Below are 19,100 nucleotides of genomic sequence, written 5' to 3' on the forward strand. Positions count from 1 at the left end.
ATTGTTGGGTGTTGTGGTGTGTTTTTCTCAATATATGGTGTCCTCTTTCCGCAGTAGACATTATAATGCAATGTGTTTGCTACAGCGCACAGGTTAGGGGTTGACTAAGAATCAAACCTAACTTAAGGGAAAGGCACGTGCTTGTGATAGTGCCGTAGGCAGCTCCACCATATAGATATTAAAAAGCATTGGGGCCCATGTGCAACCTTGTTTAGATCGTGGAAAGTCTTTGTTTTATTTTTGACCCCACCCCCCCACCCGGGTTGAGCTGACCCTGGCTTTAGTATTTTTAATACAGGGCCCTTATATTTTTAAGCAGACCCCAGTGATCGCTGTCCCATCCTACCATCTTGGTCCCCCAACAAAGCTGTGTACGGCAGTGCCTGTTCCACTATTAATGCTGCAACTAACGCTAAATAAATGAATCAGTTTCTTAGATTGCACTTCATGCGGGACTCCAGTCTCTAAGCAAGCGAAGTTCCGGGACTGGGTAGCGCACCAGTGCTGCTCAGTGTATTCTTGTTTACAAGACCAGCGTGTTGCCCCTGATTATCCATGACACGAGGCCGACAGTCTGCTTAAGTGAAAAGTCATGATATATAGCCAGTCTGAGAGGGAGAGCCCACTTGTACCCGGGGGAACTTTGAGTCATATTTTTCCAGAAAATGATTCTAGAATGTCAGGGCGATAACCTCTCCACTTTCTTATAGGCCAACATGAATATACATTTCCCGAAGGCTAGTGCACTTTTCGGCCTTCCCTAATTTGAAGAAAGGGGGTTAAGTAAACCAGTTATACAGCTAATAGTTGCAAAAAAAACAAATTACGATTGTGGAAACATTCTACAAAACCTTCTCATGAGGACTGGTTAAACAGTATGATTGTTACCTGCAAAATAAAAATAAAAAATCTCCTTTCAGAGAAAAGGAAATTGTTGACTATGGGAAAATATGGAATGTTTTTAATGATTTATATGGGTGATATGTCTGGCATTTAATACATGACTTGTATGGATAATGTACCGAGTTTTTTTCTCTTTTTTATCACTGTAATATATTCACTTCATATGTAATGTATTATTACTTTTAAAATGAAACAAAGTGTATATATATATATATATATATATATATATATATATATATATATAGTAAACCCGTCCAGAATTCAGTGCACTGCTTAAAGCAGGCCCCAGTTCATGTGTTTGACCAGCCTCTTTTGGCAGTGTTTTTGTTTGTAGTGTGAGTTCCACGCAACACATTCTTTTTTTTTTTTGTACCGTATTCATTCTGTTTAATGAGAATATATGCTCGTTCGAAATTCTGCTCTTATAAACATATCAAAAACATTCACAAGCAGGAAACAGCCAGGCCACGTTTTAGTTTTTTCAAGTTCTTTAATTTGGATTATTGACGTTCTTTTTCATGCATTCCAATATATAGTGTTTCAAGGCCCTCGACTCGGCTACATTCTGTGCACGTGTAGTAAGATATCTGCAAAAGGCAACCCTGGCAACGTCATGTACAGCTCTATACCTTGGTTATCGGAGGGTTGCTCTATGGCCAATGGTGAGAAATAGAAGGTTGGCGCCCATCAGGGCGGGAGACGAGCAGCAGCAGAGGCCCTTTGAGGTTCAGTGGCCCACCTGTTAACGTTAGTAAACCACGACTTTCAGGCCTAGGCCCTATGCAAAATAGATATTTCCTTGTGTGCACGTCTTTGCAAATTTCAGGATATTTCAGTGCCAGGTGTACCGCAAAATGCGTCTAACGTCCGCTCTTTAATGCGGCAAAAACATCCCTCCACATGCAACACGCGTTCCACTTTGGGTTTGGGGCGGGGGTGGGAGTGCACATCATCCGACACATGCAGTGTCCACAAGCCAGGGAGCATTGAGCGGGCCTCGGAGCACCACCGCGGTCTCTCTGCTGGAACGGACCCGCCCTGTGTATGCTGGCCGCGGTCTCCTGGAACCCTCCTATTTGGAAGCGTGCTATGTGGGGAGGCTGGCGCAGGCAGCGAGACTCCCTTGGACGTCCGGCGGCAGTTATTTCCGTTCATCGTCTCACACTTTCCTAACGTTCGTTCCCGTGAGCTTACATCTCGTGGCGTGCTTCCAGGGCCGCCTGCACACATGACATGCACGGAATATGTGTTTACTTAATGCTCTGTATAATACTTAAATAAAAAACACCCTCATGGACTCGGTTTCAAAACTGGGTTCTGCTTCTGAAAGTGGAGGCGGAACGCTAGTGCATGGCGAATTGGTTCGCGTGATCATGCTTGTGTTTTTAGTTGTAATGTATATTGCTTTTTTTATTGTGCTGCTTTTGGTGATTTACGTTTAGTGAAGCTTTAGTTTTAAGCCTGAGCAGAAATATTGACTGGTTACTTGTTTTGCAAAATGGTCCGTCAGCGTTAGGCCCATAGATTGGGCCAAATAACGGGGCACATTTTTAGATAACCCAGTGGAAACTTCAGACAGCTCCCGCCTCTATATTGATGTGTTACGCAGGCGGACACTAGATACTTATTAGTTTTCGTCTGTTGTTCGCTAGAGGCAGATGGATGGATCGTCGTGGGATTCTTGTTTGCATTTTAGTGCTTTCCCACGAGATGGCAGTGCTGTTCTAAAATTAGTGTCTCGGGCTTTGTAATGTGTAATACCGATTCTGCATCTACAGTTTCTATATGTTTACCTCGGACAAAAAAATCTCCTCATCCGGCTAGAGACATTTTGTGATGATTGAGTGACGCCCTCTAGCGGTAAGCGTGTGAACGGTCCTAAAATTGAAGTGCATTTCTATGCACCAACACGAGTACTCGCAGTGTACACCATTGAAGAATCATTGTCTTGCTTATCTGTGAGCTATTGGAGGCGCTTTACAAGCGTGACAGTATGTTCGTTGGAGCATTTCTTTATGATCGCCAGCAAGGGTCGCATGTTTGCTCTAGGGCAGAGCGTGTTGCCATTGTTTTGGTATTTGCGTTGCATGTTCTCAAGTAATTTCACACTTTAAATGTTAAAATATAAAGCACGGTTGCTCGCAACATTAGAAAGGCTGCGCTCCAAATCTCAAAGCACAAGAACAAGTTATACCAAAAATAATCAAAGAAACAGCGACAGGGAGCAGTGACATTTCAGGGAAAGAACACAAGAACAGACAGACCATGTCACACGAGAGCTGCATAGTTCATGAGTGTCCATCGCAATGTCACAGCAGCTTCTATCAACAGGCGGCTTCTTCCCAAGCACGGAACCCTCTTTCACGAGCCTCCACGCATCTGGGCGTGCACGTATTTGTGAGTCAGCAGCAGCAGGGGCGTCGCCCGCACTCTGGGCAGTGGGGAGCTTCAGAGGAGCATCACGAGGATGCAGATGAGCAGGAGGCAGATTAAGATGAGCGCGAAATTGATAAACAGGTCCTGCAGGTTTTGGCGTGCTTGTGGGTTGACCTCAATGGTCGAGGCTCTCCTTATTGCAGAGCGGGTTATGTTCTGCACCTTCTCCATGGCTACAGGAAGGTGGAGGGCGTAGGCGGCAGGTTATAGCAGAGGTGCGAACAGAAACACAGGAGCGTTTTCAGGAGCAGTGCAAAGGACCCCTCTCTTCTCTCTTGTTAGTGAGTCTTTGTGAAGCTGAGAAAGCAGGAGAGTGAATAGTTAGAATCATACAGGTAAAGTGTGTTAAGCAACGCAGAGTGCATTCGAGGCCCAGTGCAGCCAGGAGGCTGCCATTGGTTCACAAAAAGGCTTCCCTGCGATGATTTCGTTTCAGTGCTTCAAGCGCGCTGCTATCACTTTTAAATGGAAGCGCTTTCCATTTTTAACTGGACTTTAAAACCGTGGACATGCAAGAGAGCAATTAACAGCAGATAGAAATGGTGGCAAGACTTTAACATGGGAATGCATACGTTGTTTGGTATTAACCAAGTATTCAGTGTTAGAGGGACTGGATGCGGAAAAGCTTTTGAATGGGTTGGTCATTAGAAAGGGATTGAGTGAGTAAGTGATTAGGGCAAGGTGACTAAAGGGCAGTGGTCGAAGTGTACAAAAAGAAGTAGTTGAACTATGTTCCCTGCTGGTCTACCCCCAGTCCCCATAGGCCTCCAGCGCACAATCCAACCCCTCAAACAAACACACCTGCTGCTCAGTGCACTGAACTGCAAGTTTCAACTTCTTCCTACACTTGTATTTTAAAACTAAACCATTTCTTTTGAAAATAAAAGTATAGGAACAGTAAAATATACAAGTACTGGAGCACCGCTCCCGCTCACTCCAAACACTGCTAAAGGGGCGAGGGACTCTTGGGTTGGGTGAAAAAGTGGGTGGGTGACTTGCGTGTATTGGTTGAGTGAGATTCTGATTAGGCATATGATGCAAAACGCCTTGTGCTATTTTTATGAGTGCTCAAGTTGAAGGCGATTGTGTGCAAATAAGACTACTGGTGGGCTACATGGCTGAGTTTATTTAATGCACAGATAAGTTAGCAGTTTAGGTAGTACTCGGTCTTGCCTACTCATTGTTCCTCATATAGATTGTGTGAGAAATCAATCCGTGAAATTGGGATAAAGGAAGTATATTGTGGGAGAGTTGCTTTTAAGTGGGCGAGGAGGAAGAAGAGGGCAAGTTAAGCCAGTGGGATCCTGTGTGATCTGCTTCTTTATGATTCCACACCGTTTTGCACAATTGCAAAGTGACCAGAACCTGGGAATCACATGGCGCAGCTTCCCTGGCAGGGTCTCAGTTGGGAGAAATATGGGATGCGCAACTCGTACATAAATCCGAAATCCCTGCCGCCATGAACAGTCGCCTCGTCTGCCTGAAACCAGCCCAAGCCTTCCTTTCTATTGGACCAAAGGAGCGACCCCATCTCATGTTGCCTGCCTCTTATGTGCTATCATCTTCCAAGCAAGAGCATTTTGACCAAACTTATTTCCATCACGTACTTTACTCCATCTTTTTTTTTTTTTGCGTGCAAATCTGTGGTCTCTTGGGAAGTAGTGAGCTTAGTTGGCTTTCCCTAAATCGAGCAAAGATCATACCATGAATGTTTTCAACATATTAATACTGAATCATTTAGCATGCTTTGATTTCAAGGGGTTTGATAATAGCTATTGCATTGTCCCAGAGTAATGTAGTTCTTGATATCAGCCTGATGGTGAAACGTGGATGAGGATCCTAGCACCACACCACAAGGCTGAGTAAATTAGTATCCCGCTGCGAGGAGACTTCTCGGTGCTGTACACATCATGTTTTAACCAGTTGTTTTTTTACTAAAAGTTATTACACATACCGTATATGTTGAGGGAACCAATAATCCCTGCGCTTCTGAAGAAATGGGACAGTAGACATCCACTAGCTCAGCCCCCAAAGTATTTAGCAGTGTGCATGCCAGTCATTGTGTCATGTGAGCTGGTGGGTATTTGTTTCTGGTACCTTCTAGAAGCTTCCATTACAACTTTTTCGATGGGCGATTGAGTACTGTGATGTGTAGAGATGATCAGAAGCTGGACCCTTTATGAATGTGCCTAGCAACTATGGGGGAGGACAGACAGTGTGAAGTGTGAATGAGTTTTACTTTTATGGACCTTTCTCTTCACACCCTCTTTGTTGGTGGCTAAAAGGTTGGGTGAGCACAATAGAAAATGCTAGCGGGAGGCGTGTTATCAAGAAAACATGATATGTTATTTGTTTATACTGCGCACATCACCAACATGTTCTTAAAGAGCTGAGCCTTGTCGCTGTAGAGGTGAAATGTGACCCCAGCCAGGGTGACATCCACACTGTGTTCTGTAGGTTGCAAAGGAAACTGTGCCCAAGAGAGTGGGGAAGGGAAAGAGAGGGAAACGTCTGGCAGACACACGTACAGACTTAACTCGCATGTACGGAAACTAAAAACATACGGGTGAGTGATGGTGATCGTTTGGCTGAATGTATAGTTTTCATTGTGAGGAAAATCAATCAACCTGAGAAACGTCCTACCAAGACCAGATCTCTGGAACCGAAGTGATGCTAACCGAAGGAGACGAAGTTGCTGAGAAGCAATCCAGCCCCGGAAAGCTCACTGCTGTAACCTAATGGCAGTGGGCGGCTGGGGTCACTGGAACACAACTGAACCATACTGAGGAATGGGGTGGGCAGTAGACTACAAATATTTTGTGTTTTTATTTTGAGGTGCATGTGCACTGTGGTTGGGGAAGGGGGGGCAGCTTAACCACTACTGTCTAGGTGGTTGCCTGCACATGAGCTTGAGGGACACACTAATGCTCATTCACAGAATATCCTAATTTTATGGGTGCACATAAATCACAGTTGAGATGACCGATATCCCCAGAATGGGATCACATTAACTGTGGGTGCTTTCACTTTTCATTGATTTTAAAACATTAGTTTCTGCAACAAAACTCCATCGAGTAGTACTAGTGTACACTTGCTCCAGGTGTGTGTTTTGGCATGAAATTAGAGTGTACAAAACTGAAAGCCTGATACCAACATGAGAGCAACATTCGCAGTGTTTCGAGTCCGATATAAGGCCAAACGCCTGTAACCTGGCATATTTGCGACCCTCTGGCAAATCAAAATGATCAAATGCAAACAAAAAGTGGGGTACAATGCAGCAGTGAAAATGCAGATAAGAGGGCATTGTGAGTTTTCTGAATAAGAAGAGTAATGGCAGTTTACATCCCTTCAGCACATGTGCATGAAGCAAACCCAGTGTGAGCAAAGGTATCCTTCGTCTAAAACTCCAATTCGTACAGAATTCGGGTTTAAGTGTATCCATTTGTATGTCATTTGGGATACCATTATACGATCATGCTTTGAACTGTCTATTTCGTCCCTTGCCTAAACGCTATGCATAACTGGTATTGTTATGCATGTTATTTACATTTTCTCTACATGGATCCAGTTTGGATGGGGGTTACCCTTTTTAGAAACTGTGTTCAGTGTTAGTAGGTGGCATGGTTGGTATATTTTTGTTGTTGCTGCCAATGGTTGAATGCTTTGGTTTATCAAGCGCTTCACAGTGGCTGTCGGGGTTTGCAAACAAAGAACAAGTATTATAAGCTGTCTCTTTGTAATTCAGTAAAGGCTAAGTGATCTGCTATTGTTTGTGGAGTGTAAAATCTGCTGTGTGGTGAGTTTTTTTTATCCATTTGATAAATGTTCAAACTGCTTCGTGGTGTATCTAGATGACTCGGGACACTGATGTCACCCACGTATTTCCAGGTTTCAGATTTGCATTCAGTCTGCCCCGGCAGACTGTATTATTTATCCTCCTATCTAAGGTATACATTCCCACTTTTTATTTCCTTGGTTTACATTTTATGAAGTTATTTCTGCTAATTTGGGGGATTTACTTTGAAAATGGATGGTCTCTGATCATCCTTGGCTAATTGAACAAATAAAACCTTACTTGCCCTTACTTTTCTACCCCATTAACCTTTCGCTGAGCATAAGCGGATGATCTATCTCTGTTGTCACTCTTCTCGTCAGTCTGTATTTCTGCCCTCTTTGAGAGTTCCTGCAGGCCAGAGGGGCAGGATTTACCCGACTTGATGTAGTACTTGAGAACATGCACTCTACCAGTGCACTTGCTCATTTGCTTAGGAAATCTATAAGTGGGGATGACCTCGAACAAGATGTGAACAGTTTGAAAACCCTGAATCTTCTGATCAGCTAAATGTCAAAGAAAATAAAAGCCGATATCCTGTGATCTATACATTAATTGTATATTTACTTGGGCACAGGTCGTTACAAGTGTGGAAATCCTATGATGCAATGAGGCCAATGCTTATCTCTGGCTTCTCTTTGAGGAGATTTCCTATGCATGGGAAAGGCCATGTATCTGAAGAGTGCACACACTAGTTTGTCTAGGAACTAAAGCATTGTTCCATACAATGGTATCTGTAGATCTTCCAAAGGATCTTCTACAGAAAGTACAGCCACTGCTGAGCAGTGCCGCAACCCTCTTCTCTGAGATGGGTAGATGGAAGCTATGAACACCAAAGTGTGACGTGTCGAAAGCTTACATCTGACCGTCCCCAACAGGAATTTGTCTGGATAGACTTACATGCTGTTGTTTTTTTAGCCTGTCTGTGTCTTTAGATAAATGGTCAAAGCATATGCAAACATTTCTTGACCTTGCCGCTAAGATCAGTTCACCCCAAACTGCTAGGCCACGTCCCCTCTGCATGGCAAAATAAGCATCCCCAGACACATTTTGGCCTTGATGGGCCTTATCGTTGAGGGGCCGCTTCAATCTATAGGCATAGTGTGTAAGACTGCTAAGTGTGTTGAATGCCTGTGTATTTCTGCAATAAAGTACTACTCATGGTACGTCTGCAATTAAGACTTAGTACTAGAACGGAGGATCGAAGTGATTGCATCAGCTTGATAAAGCTCCAGAAGAAGCTGTAGCTGTGTGGGAAACATAACAGCATGGACCTCTGTGTTTTTTATGCATATTGTGCAGAAAAGGTTTTTCGCTCCAGTGGTCTCCTCACTTCACTTATGTCTGAGAGATATTATAAATACAGCATCCATGTGGGTGTCGTTTGAAGGGAACTTTATCTTTTTTCTTCTGGGGCCGCGAGGAATAAGAATTGACCGTTCAGTAATACTTCAGACTTGCTCCCCTGAGAACCGCTGTCCCTCCTCCACACTTAGAAGCTTGCTCATCTAGTGTGTCATATTTGACAGGCAGTTAGTAATCTACCATGCGATTACAGAGAGGCTTTTACTCCCTGACGCTTTGACCCCACCTCCACCCAGCAAACATATATTAGGCGGTGCCAGACCAGCCCCCCCCTCAATCAAGGAAGGTGAGCATTACAGCTGTAGGCTTTTCTGCCAAGTGCATAAACATCCCAGAGAGATGAGCTTCAGCAGACCCCTTGCAAAAACCCCACCAAATGACTGTCCTGTTCACCTGCGCATTGTCCTGGATGGAAAAGAAACCCTGCCCTAGCATTGAATTGGGACCCAGCTTTGCAATATAGATCCAGCTACTGAATTCTCCCTCCTCGTTCCGACGAAATGGCTTTCCCCAGTCTGGGTGCTCTTTACTAGCATACATTTTAATTCTTACGCTGATATGCATCCTCTTTGTCGTGTCCGAGTTTGGATGTAAACCGTGCACTTTAATGTTTAATTGTTCTTGTGTAAAAACATCAACATACTATTGTCGGCCACTGCACTCTTCTGTGACCTCTGTGACTCTTTCCCTCTGGCCCAACCCAACTCTACCGGCCACACTTTGCATGCTCTCATCTCAACAGACATCCCTATCTCCAACCCTCTAACTGCTCTCTCCTGGTCTGACCACTCTCTCCCCTCTTCCCACCTTGAGCTCCCTGGCCCCCCTGCAACGGCTCTACCTGGACTGCCAGTCTCCTTCGCCGTCATTCGACCAATGAAGCGCGTGTCAGTCGCTGCATTTGCCGCCACCTTCAGCCCTCCCCTTCCCCTACCTCTGACTCTACTTTTGCACTTGTTAACCGCCATCTCTACATCTCCAACACTCTGGACATCCTTGCCCCTGCCATGAGGATCCTCATGAAGCCTGCCTCCAAATGCAACTCTTGGTTTGACTGACTTGTCAGCTCAGAAACGCACGTGAAAAGCTGCTGAGCGGAAGTAGCAGGCCTCAAGTATATTCTGACAAACTGGCCTGTCGCCTGCTCCAAAGGCAAAATTGTCTCATCATCCGTTCCAAGAAGAGGGCTCGTGTCCAAGCCCACATCGCTAGGGCCCCCAACAACATGGCTGAACTTTTCAAAATCTGCAAGGAACTTGACAATCCTACTGCAGTCTCCTCCTCTCCTCTTCCCTCCCAGGCCCTCCGCACTGCACTGGCCACCCACTTCTCCACCAAAACTGAGAACATCTTGTCCTCACTGTCAAAGTCTACCCTCCTCCCCCGCCCCCTACTCTCTTGCCTCCCTTGCCCCCCCCCCCCTCCCTACACACCACACTGTCCTTCTCTCCCATTGCACCGGATGAGGTCAATAGAGTAGTCTGCTCTATTAAAGTCTCCTCCAAACAGGTGTCCCCCCTGCTCCTCCAGAACTATCGAGGACACATCTCCTCTCTTGCCCCCTCCTTGGCTGCCCTCTGCATTCTTTCCTTCGCCACTGGCTCGTTCCCTCAAGCACTCTTGTGCACCCTCTCCTGAAAAAGCCATCTGTAGACCCTTCATGCCCGGCTAACTATCACCCTATCTCTATCACCCCTTTCTTGGGCAAACTCATGGAGAAGCTGGTCATCCCCCCAACTGACCCGCTGCACCGAATCGGCTGGCTGCCTCCACAACCACCAGTTTGGCTTCAGAGCATCCAGAGGCACGAAACTGCTCCCCTGAACACCCGTGAAGACCTGCTCTCAAACCTGGACTCAAACTCCCCCTCTGTCCTGATCCTCCTTCTGCCTTTGATACCGTCAATCATGCCATCCTCATAAATCATCTCCATGATGGCCTAGGCATCACGAACCGTGCCCTGGCGTGGCTGACCTCTTTCCTTTCATATTGACCCTCCCAAGTACAATTTGGCCCTTTTCTCTCCACCACCTCATTCTCTACCTGTGGCGTCCCTCAGGACTCTATCCTATAGCCATGGCTCTTCAACATCTACCTTGCCCCTATGGCCCACTTGATTTCCACCTTCTCTTCTCACTTCCATTGCTATGCTGATGACACACAGCTCTCCTTTAAGCTGTCTTCCTCTACCTCCTCTCCTGCCTCACTGCATGACTGCTTTCTAGGCATGGTGCTCCGCTAATGATCTTTCCCTAACTGCTAGTAAGACAGAGATCCTTCTCATTGGGTTGCCTCCTCCCTGCTTTCCCCTTACTCTCTTGTGGTCATCTTTGACTCCTCACTCTCCTTCTCTCTGCAAATCACAGACCTTGCCAAGAAGTCCAACTTTCAGCTCCACCTCCTCAGAGGCATTCTTCTTTTTCTCACCTTCCCCACAGAAGCTCAATGTCTCCAGAGCTCTGGTGCTTTCTAGGCTGCATTACTAAAACAGCCTCTTCCTCAATCTGCCTCCGTCTCCCTTCGCCCCCTTCAACTAATCCAGAATAGGGCTGCAAGAATTATCCTTGGCCTCAAGCCCAGGGCACACATCTCTCCAGCCCTAAAATCTCTCCACTGGCTCCCGTTGACTGCAAGGATCAAATTCAAGACCCTCTGCATCATCCACAAGGCTTTCTGGGGCCTGGGACCTCTCTAGATCCAGCTTTCTCTCCCTATGTACCTCCCTGCTAGAGCTCTTCAGTCCTCTAAGTCCAACTCTCTGCAGGTCAGATGTTTCTCCAAGTAGAGAGTGGGAGGTAGATATATTTCCTCGGCAGCAGCCTCCCTCTGGAATGACCTCGCTGACCCACTCACTTGAGCCGGATCATTTCAAAATCCGGAAACGTCTCGACTTTCCTTTTCTCCTACTCCTTCCATCTCCCCCTCACTTGCTAATGTCCCTCTGCGACTCGTGCCTGGTCCCTTCTGAGTCTTACTGGGGCCAGGTGACCACTTGCCAGTCTCCCCCAGCACTCCCCTTCCACACGTGCCCATGGGCACCCTCCTGGACCAGCCCGGATCGGGTCTCCCCCCTGTCCATCGCATGTGTTTCCCTTCCCCACTACCCCAGGCACTTTGCCCTCAGTGGCTCCTCTTAGCACTTGCTCATCCCCCTCTGGGCCCCCACTCCTGCACTTCTACCCATCCCCCACTTTCCGCCTATGTACCCTTATACCGTCCCCTGCATTTTTGTCTTTACACTTGCACAGCAAGAATGTCATAACGCCTAGTATGATCATTACTGTTTTTTGTTTTCTCCTATGTCCCCCTCCACCCGCCACACTTTTTGTCTCGTTGCAACTGGAAACAATTTTGTGTAGGCGCCATACAAATGACCAATAAATAAAAATAAATTGTCACCTGCCTGTGATTTTCTTGTAGCACAAACTTGATTACATTTCATTCTATCAATTTCTCATCTTTTGCTGAGCATATGGTTTGTGTATGTCCCACCATTCTAAATGTGCATGAATCTACATGCGCTATACACAATCTTAATCAAATAAGACGAATTTCTGCTGAACTCCTGCCTTTTCTCATCTTTGGACCACAGGCTTCTCAAATCAATTCAGGACCGTCTCTGCAATAGTTCGACAAGTCTGTTATCAAATTCAATTTTGTGCGTCTTCAAAGTTCTGTTAATGTGACCGTATGGCTGTGCCTGCTATCTGCGACCCTTTACTATTGTCTGTGTAGACAGTTTCTATTTAATTTTTTGTCCTAACCTTCTCCCAACATGTAAGCTACCCGTGCCAACCTCCACCAATGAAGTTCACATTTTCCCTTTCTCCAGATAAAAAAAAAATGTGTAAGAGATCCACTATTGGTCCACCAGGGGGCAGGCCGTGGAAGATGGGGGAATTGTGGGTGTGGAAGGGGACAGAGGAACAGGAAAAGGGAGGGAAAGGCCTACATCCTTCACAGCCCTCCTTTAAAATAGCACAATATGCAGTAGGCAGCTCTGGCTAATACCATATCCCATAAAAGTCCAGCAAGGAAGTCCCATATAGGTGATCCTCACATACACAAGGCACATGCTGACACCACCAATCATCAACACAAAAACCAAACAATAATAGCACCAACTGCTACTGCGGTTTGTCACATGGCTACTGCAGCTTACATGTACTTAAAGTTGTCTCATGGCAGGATCCTTCTCATCCTTCATGAAGGATAACACCCAATCGGCTTGCTTCAATACAAGGGTTCTTGCACCTGGTTAAGCTCCAGGTGGTCCATTTGGTAAACACCATTGCCTCTATCCCTAAATATAATACTGGCCGGTCCTCCAGTATTCCCCACCTCTGTTTGTCGGGGAAACTGCATCCTCTACCCACTTGCTGCTTATTTGCTGCTGTCGATAATACTGTATTCCTCATCATTGGATGTTCATGGATTGTCAGGGTATTACCACACCCATTGGCTCCAATTGGTCCTGGTTCGTATCTGAAAGGCTCTCTTCACTTCAGTGGCTGCTGCAATGTACTCCACCAAATCAGTGTCCAGAATTCGCCTTTCCTTGCTTCTATGGAGTCGTTTCATGCACATGCCTTATTTTTCAGGGCCTTCGTTTCTTTCTTCAGTTGGGAGACAGTTTGAGCAGTGCACTCCTGAAATCTCGGAAGACTGTATGAACTTCCATGACATCTTCGCAGGATCCTTCCATGGCGGACATGTTCCTTCCCAATGTGTCAGTCTTCTGCCTCTGAGGAACTCCTTGAGGTTAACCCCAGCCAACTGTTCTTTATTTAGATTCTTTGCCTGAAGTGTCTTTCGGACCTCCATTGCAATCCAGGGAATACATGATGTGACGCCCCTTCGGATAGGCCCACTCCATGGTCTCTATCGCATACATAGCCTCCTTCCTCCCTCCTGGCACTCCATCTGCTGGGTAGAGTGAAGAACTCTATTTAACCTTATTCGTTCTGTTGGCTATGATCTCCCAATTCTTCCAGGGCCGTATCTGTTTTGCATTTAATTTGATCTCTTTGCCTGTTTTCATCCATAGGTGCGAGCAGATCCGCTGTTCCTCGGATGTGCCCATTTTGCTTTTGGCCGCCTCCCGATTCTATGATTCCCAGGTGCCACACATGCATGTCCTCTGACCCCTCCCAGCCACGAAGTCCATGGAGCCCGCCCGTCGTCCGGCCCTCATCTGCAGTCGCTTTCTTAGTTCTTAACCTCTGGTCTCAGATTTCCCCATTGCCGTTCTGCACCATTCTCTTCAGCATTCACATGCGAGGCACAGGGCGCCTCTCGCCAGAGATGAGACCATCTTACAACTGCAGGTTGTTGGTCGTATTAGGGATACTCGACTCTGAACCCATCTCATCGGAGCCACACTGCTGTCCGGATGGAGTAGCTCTTGTTCTTCGTCCAGTCTCAGTTTGAACGTCAGCAAAGCTCCACGCGCTGGAGCTGGGTGTGCAAGACGCGAAGGTGAATGATGAGCTGCTGCCCTAACGCTTTGCAGAATCTTGGCCATGACCATCTTCGGCTCGAATTATGTTTTACTATTGGTACTTTTGAAATGCATTGGCCTGTTTTTCCTCTTTTCCTTTGAAAGCCTGTTTTGTGGTGAAAAGGTGGGAAGCTTCGAAGCGGAGGTCAATTGATTCCTGTTGTTGCATTTGTAGCTGAGGGGCTTAAGTGGCAGTAATTGACTTTATTTTAGTTCGTTCAAAAGATTAAAGAAGACATGGTTAGAGCTACCTATAAAGAGGAGAACGGCAGGATGGTTGATTTGGACAGTTGTAATCCTCCTCTCGTCTACTCGTCTAACGACCCCGTTGTGGTATTTGCGGCAGCCTAGGTCTCACCGTAGCACAGGCTTGGAAGTAGCAAGAACTATGTATTACACTCCACCAGACAGGGTCTTCCGAAGTCAATAAGACATATAGATTAGTACTTACTCATGTCGTGATCTGGCAGGTTCTCCTTTTGAGAAAGTGGGGCATAACTCTAGAAAATTCGTCTAAATTACCGTGTACATAAACAATTTAGAGAGACCCTTTATATCTTGTGTTTTTTTTGTTGGAGTTTACTTTTTCAGCAAAATATATTTTAGAGTAGCGATATTTTTTTGTTGATTTTTAATATGCGGATTTTATGAAGTTACACAATAAACTTATTAGTGATGTTGAGTAGTACAATTCCAAATGTGAAAAAGAGCTGCGTGTTCAACACAGTTGCTCATCTGTACGAGCTCACCCAGCTCGCACAGTTAACGAGCTTTGGCAAAGACAATCATTGTGGCATTTGTGTACGCATTGGTATAGGCACTTGCCATAATGTTGCTGTAAGATGGCAACAGCAGAAAAATTGTGGGATGAACTGAATATGATTGCAGTCCCTGGCAAATGACTATCTAATACCCAAGCCACGCCTCATCGCTTTGTCAATGCTTCTTTATAACAGGACTTCAGTTGCAGGCAACCAATATAGAGTGGCTGAAGGCACACTTGGATAAGATATTTTCATTACTCCAGTAGCCATTTACAGCTGCAATTAAGCCATTAACTCTTGGGACACTGCTTCTAAGACTCTCTAGGTAGGGCCAGCGCTGGGAAAGAATTCAAATAAAATAAAACATAGAAATAACACTACTGGGCCTAGGTTTGATGTTACTACTTGATACTGCTAGTTTAAGGAGATTTCAGGAAAATGTGTTTTGGGCGGGGAGGGGCCAGTAGAGGATAGGAATGGTCATGGGTATTAGCTTGGTCATGGGCAGTCAATGGGTGGGTAAAAAAACAAAAACCACCCACAAACTGTGTGGTCTCCTCAGATGTCATCTTCATCCTAGCTGTACGCCAATGCAATCGTTTGGTCTTATAGGTTTGCTTAAGCGCAACCTGATGGGCAAAACTAAAAAGTGGAGTAAGATCAGTCCCGAAGCGAACGTTTTCTAATAGCTAGAACTAAAAATGGAGTAGGGATAGGGCCTGTAGCTAGAGCGTCTATTGTAAAGGGGTGATATTCCACCTGGTGGAACCCTGAAGGCTTCCTTCGTATTTAGAAGTTTGGTACGCCTTCTTGAATAGCAGGCACTGTTTCTTACCAGCCAGTGGGTAGTGCTGAGTGCACATTTTTATTAGCAGAGTAAATATTAGCCAACCTGGAAACGGGCTGCAGGACAAAAGAGAAGACTTTTGTGAGGCGTATAGTAAAAGCATGCTATACCAGTACCATCTCCCTTGTGTTCTGCTTGGACGAACCGCATCTTTGTAGGGAGTATTATTTTTGATCTCGGCTCTTCTTGTGCAGAGTTAGGGATTTGGTGAGCTGACCCTGTGGGCTCTCGGGCTGGGGTACTGCATGGCCTTCACTTTAGGACATATGAAGATCGTTTGATCTGGGAGTACAGCACATGTTTACTGATCCGCAGCGACCCGCCCAGAACTCTCGTGCAGGGTGCAGCGCCCTTCTCTCCTGGTGAGAATCGTGTCCTTTGCAAGCTCAGTTTTAGAACTATGGTGGTGTTGTCTGCCAGACACGAAGCCACTCCAGCTCCAAGCCATGAAGGGATCCCCTGGGCAGGGTGCCCTCCTCTCTACTCGGGTACATGGCTTTCACTGACACATCTGCAGTGGTGTGCGGACTGAGGGGCAGAGCTAGGTGTTGAATAATGTGGGTTGCCAGAATTTAGGATGCTGGCTGCTTTGCATAAAAACAAAGTGCATTTCGGGAACATAAGAATGACCACCAATTTATTAAACCTGTCTGTGATAATAATTCAAATGTGTATTCCTTCTGAACATGCAATGCACACTGTGTATGGAGCTAATTTTATCTGTCAGAATAGTCGCCCTGACAATAAAATGTGTGGTAAGCATGCGACATGCATACAACTTTATACCGTTTCATTGTTTGAGCTGTCCTGGTGACCCAAGGACAACTTACAGATGCGGTTTGCAAAGTTGTTGCATATCGTTGCACACATTGAGACTCGCGGCAGTGGAGGGCACAGAGTTTCCTCAACTTTCTCAGTTGGTCTACACGGTATGTCGTTCCTGCAAAACAATATTTGCTGACGTGCATCTCCGTTTTGTTCCGGCCCAATTCCTTCCCTCGCTGTGTCCCAAATGGTCAGAGGCAGCGTTTGCATTTAGAAATAATCACTTATGAAACAAGAAATCACGTATTTATCATTAGCTGTGAACCTGTTTCCCAAAGATGGACATTTAAATATTTGTTAGGATGTCATGTAAGTGTAACATGCCATCACATACGGAATCTGTACTGAAGGTCTGGATGTATGTACGAAAATGTACAGCTGTGTCGATTAGTGTGTGTCTGCACTAGCCCTTGTGCACATGGTAGGTGCGGGTCTTTTTTTTTTAAAGGTATTTTGTGGAAGTTGCTTTTCAAGGTGTCTCCAGATGCCATTGTGTGGTCTGGCCGTCTTTTTTTAATTTTTTTTTTGTAACTTCTAGTTCAACCCTCTGGAAATAATCAATTCTACTGTGTCCACTTCGCACGGTACACTAACTCACTGCACTATGGTCGAGACTGGAGGACCTAAGCTTCCTTCTCCATTTCATATTTCTATCAAAAGTAAAAAAGCTACATTAGATGTGTTTTGAGTCGATACACTCAACAAAAACAAGGTTCCCGGCAATAGAAAGTAAGGTCTTGTTTTTCAGCAAAGCAGGTCTTATGGTGCCTGTATGAGACCCCTCCACTTCAGAACCCCAAGCAAGTGTTGCCCGTGGGATTGTGGAGGGATGAGAGTCGGTTTGATGTCCAATAGGGTGGTCCACCATGGAGGTCCCGAGCGCCAGGCATTGGTGCAACTGCTGCTTAACCTTGTAGGATGATGAACGATTTCCCCACCTTCCCAGAGCAGCGTATACGCCCACGCCCAAGACCTCATCAGCAATGATCATGGGAGTCACATTGTATGGATGGCAATGCCATGCTGATGACCATCTCTCACCACTGGTACGTTCGGCATAGTGTACCGATGGGCCTCAACCCTCTGACGGGGTGGGTGACTTTTTATGCCTGCCTTGTAGCTTGCAATGTAAGATGTGTAGCCATGGTCTATAAGCCTTAACCAAGGCTGCTATAGCCAACGCTTGATTAATCGTAAACACGAATTAGATGGTGCTTCCCCAACGTGTAATGCTGCGGTCATACCTGTTCTATGGCAGTGCCTAGCAAACAAGCTGAGCGATGCATGTTTGCAAGAGAGAGGCGCAGCCTTTGAACTTCCTCTGCGCATTTCCTAGAGTGCATCACCTGCGCATGTATCTTCATTGGCTCCTGCTTTTGATGAGGCCAGAGGTGGTTGGGGTGGGGGGGGCACACCTGTTTAGCATGGAGGTGTAACGTTAAGGCGCCGTCTCAGCTGCTGACGCTCGAGCCGCTCGCTGCCTGTCAAAACATCGGTTTAGAAAACCCCCCTTTCAGCCTTTTGCTGTGAAAGCGAGCCCTTACCTCGGCCGAAGGCGACGAGCGGAGGAGGGAGGGAAGCCTGCGCGCCGGCCTGTGGCGACGATGCCTGGGCACCCCTCTGCAGGACTTCCAAGACAGCCACCGGGTTTATGGGAACCGCGGCGGGAGCCGGAGGGGAGGAGAAAAGCAAAGGTTCCAGAGGCAGGGCTCGTGATGTCAGGGCCGCATTCCACACTTGTGATTGGCTGCCCAACGCAGACCTCTGCAGCGGTTTACTTTCTGGGGCTTATGTAGAAACCCCTCTGCAGGGCTTCCGGGCACGAATGCCACGGCCCCTCCCACGCCCTTTCCTCGTCTCTGCCTGTGGAGCACTGCGGCCGAGGCGCTGGGCCGCCCTGTGAGAAGGCGCAGACCCGCTCCCTCCATTACAAGAGCGTGAAAACGAACCCTTAAAGCACCGGCCAGCTGTTTACCGGAAACCCCCTAACTTGCTGCTAACGCTACTAGTACACAGGGCCACGCTACTGCGCAGGCTTCTCAACAGCGCGCAAAACAGAACCCAGGATTGGAAACCGTTCCCTTCTCCGTTTATGCATCCTACCTCCTTCTATGGCATTACTCTTGTATTATGCAAACTCTCGGTTATCGGACACACTGTTGGTCCAGGGGGTTCTTAAAACGCCAGAAATGTGGTGGCTCATTCAAACGAGAATTGGCAAAGACAGTAGTTTTGGTTTGAGCAGTTATGCATTGCAACTTACATTTATAATCAAGAATTTGTGAAGGCCCAGTAAAGAATGGGCACAACTCAATATGCAAGCTGAAGGGACGTCATCGTGAGCTATTCGCTTCTGCTGGCGGGTTAAAAGCTTATAATATTTTACATCTGCAACGGAGGCAGACGCCCCGCATCTTACGAAGCCGTTATGAAGGCATATCGAATAATGTTGATCTCTTTGCAGAGGGGCATGCCACAATGTTATAGTGATATGTTTTTGTATTGGGCCAAAAAAACCATAGTAGTTTCGGAGTGCCTACCTTTCTCTGTCAGGTGGTGTATCGTGCCCAGCCCTGGGAAAAGTAATTAATACTCTTACGTCCTGTCCCTTTCCTCCATACTTTTGGG

At 46.4% G+C, this 19,100-nt stretch overlaps 2 protein-coding genes across 3 annotated transcripts in view; one reads left to right on the forward strand and one right to left on the reverse strand.

The window, feature by feature from the left end:
• Positions 1-19,100, forward strand: part of CEP85L (centrosomal protein 85 like) — a 1,005,009-nt gene that overhangs the window by 410,608 nt on the left and 575,301 nt on the right. The window lies entirely within an intron of this gene.
• PLN (phospholamban) lies at positions 1,374-18,261 on the reverse strand. The gene is made up of 2 exons (XM_069606620.1): positions 18,017-18,261; positions 1,374-3,636 (listed from the first exon to the last, which is right to left on the reverse strand). The coding sequence occupies exon 2, from the start codon at positions 3,508-3,510 to the stop codon at positions 3,352-3,354; it is 159 nt and encodes a 52-aa protein (XP_069462721.1). The 5' UTR covers positions 3,511-3,636; positions 18,017-18,261; the 3' UTR covers positions 1,374-3,351.

This window comes from Ambystoma mexicanum, chromosome 4p, assembly GCF_040938575.1.
Source record: "Ambystoma mexicanum isolate Mex_15411 chromosome 4p, UKY_AmexF1_1, whole genome shotgun sequence".
NCBI lineage: Eukaryota > Metazoa > Chordata > Amphibia > Caudata > Ambystomatidae > Ambystoma > Ambystoma mexicanum.

Coding starts and splice junctions, on each gene's coding strand:
- PLN (XM_069606620.1), bottom strand. CDS start 3,510: ATGGAGAAGGTGCAGAACATAACCCGCTCTGCAATAAGGAGAGCCTCG.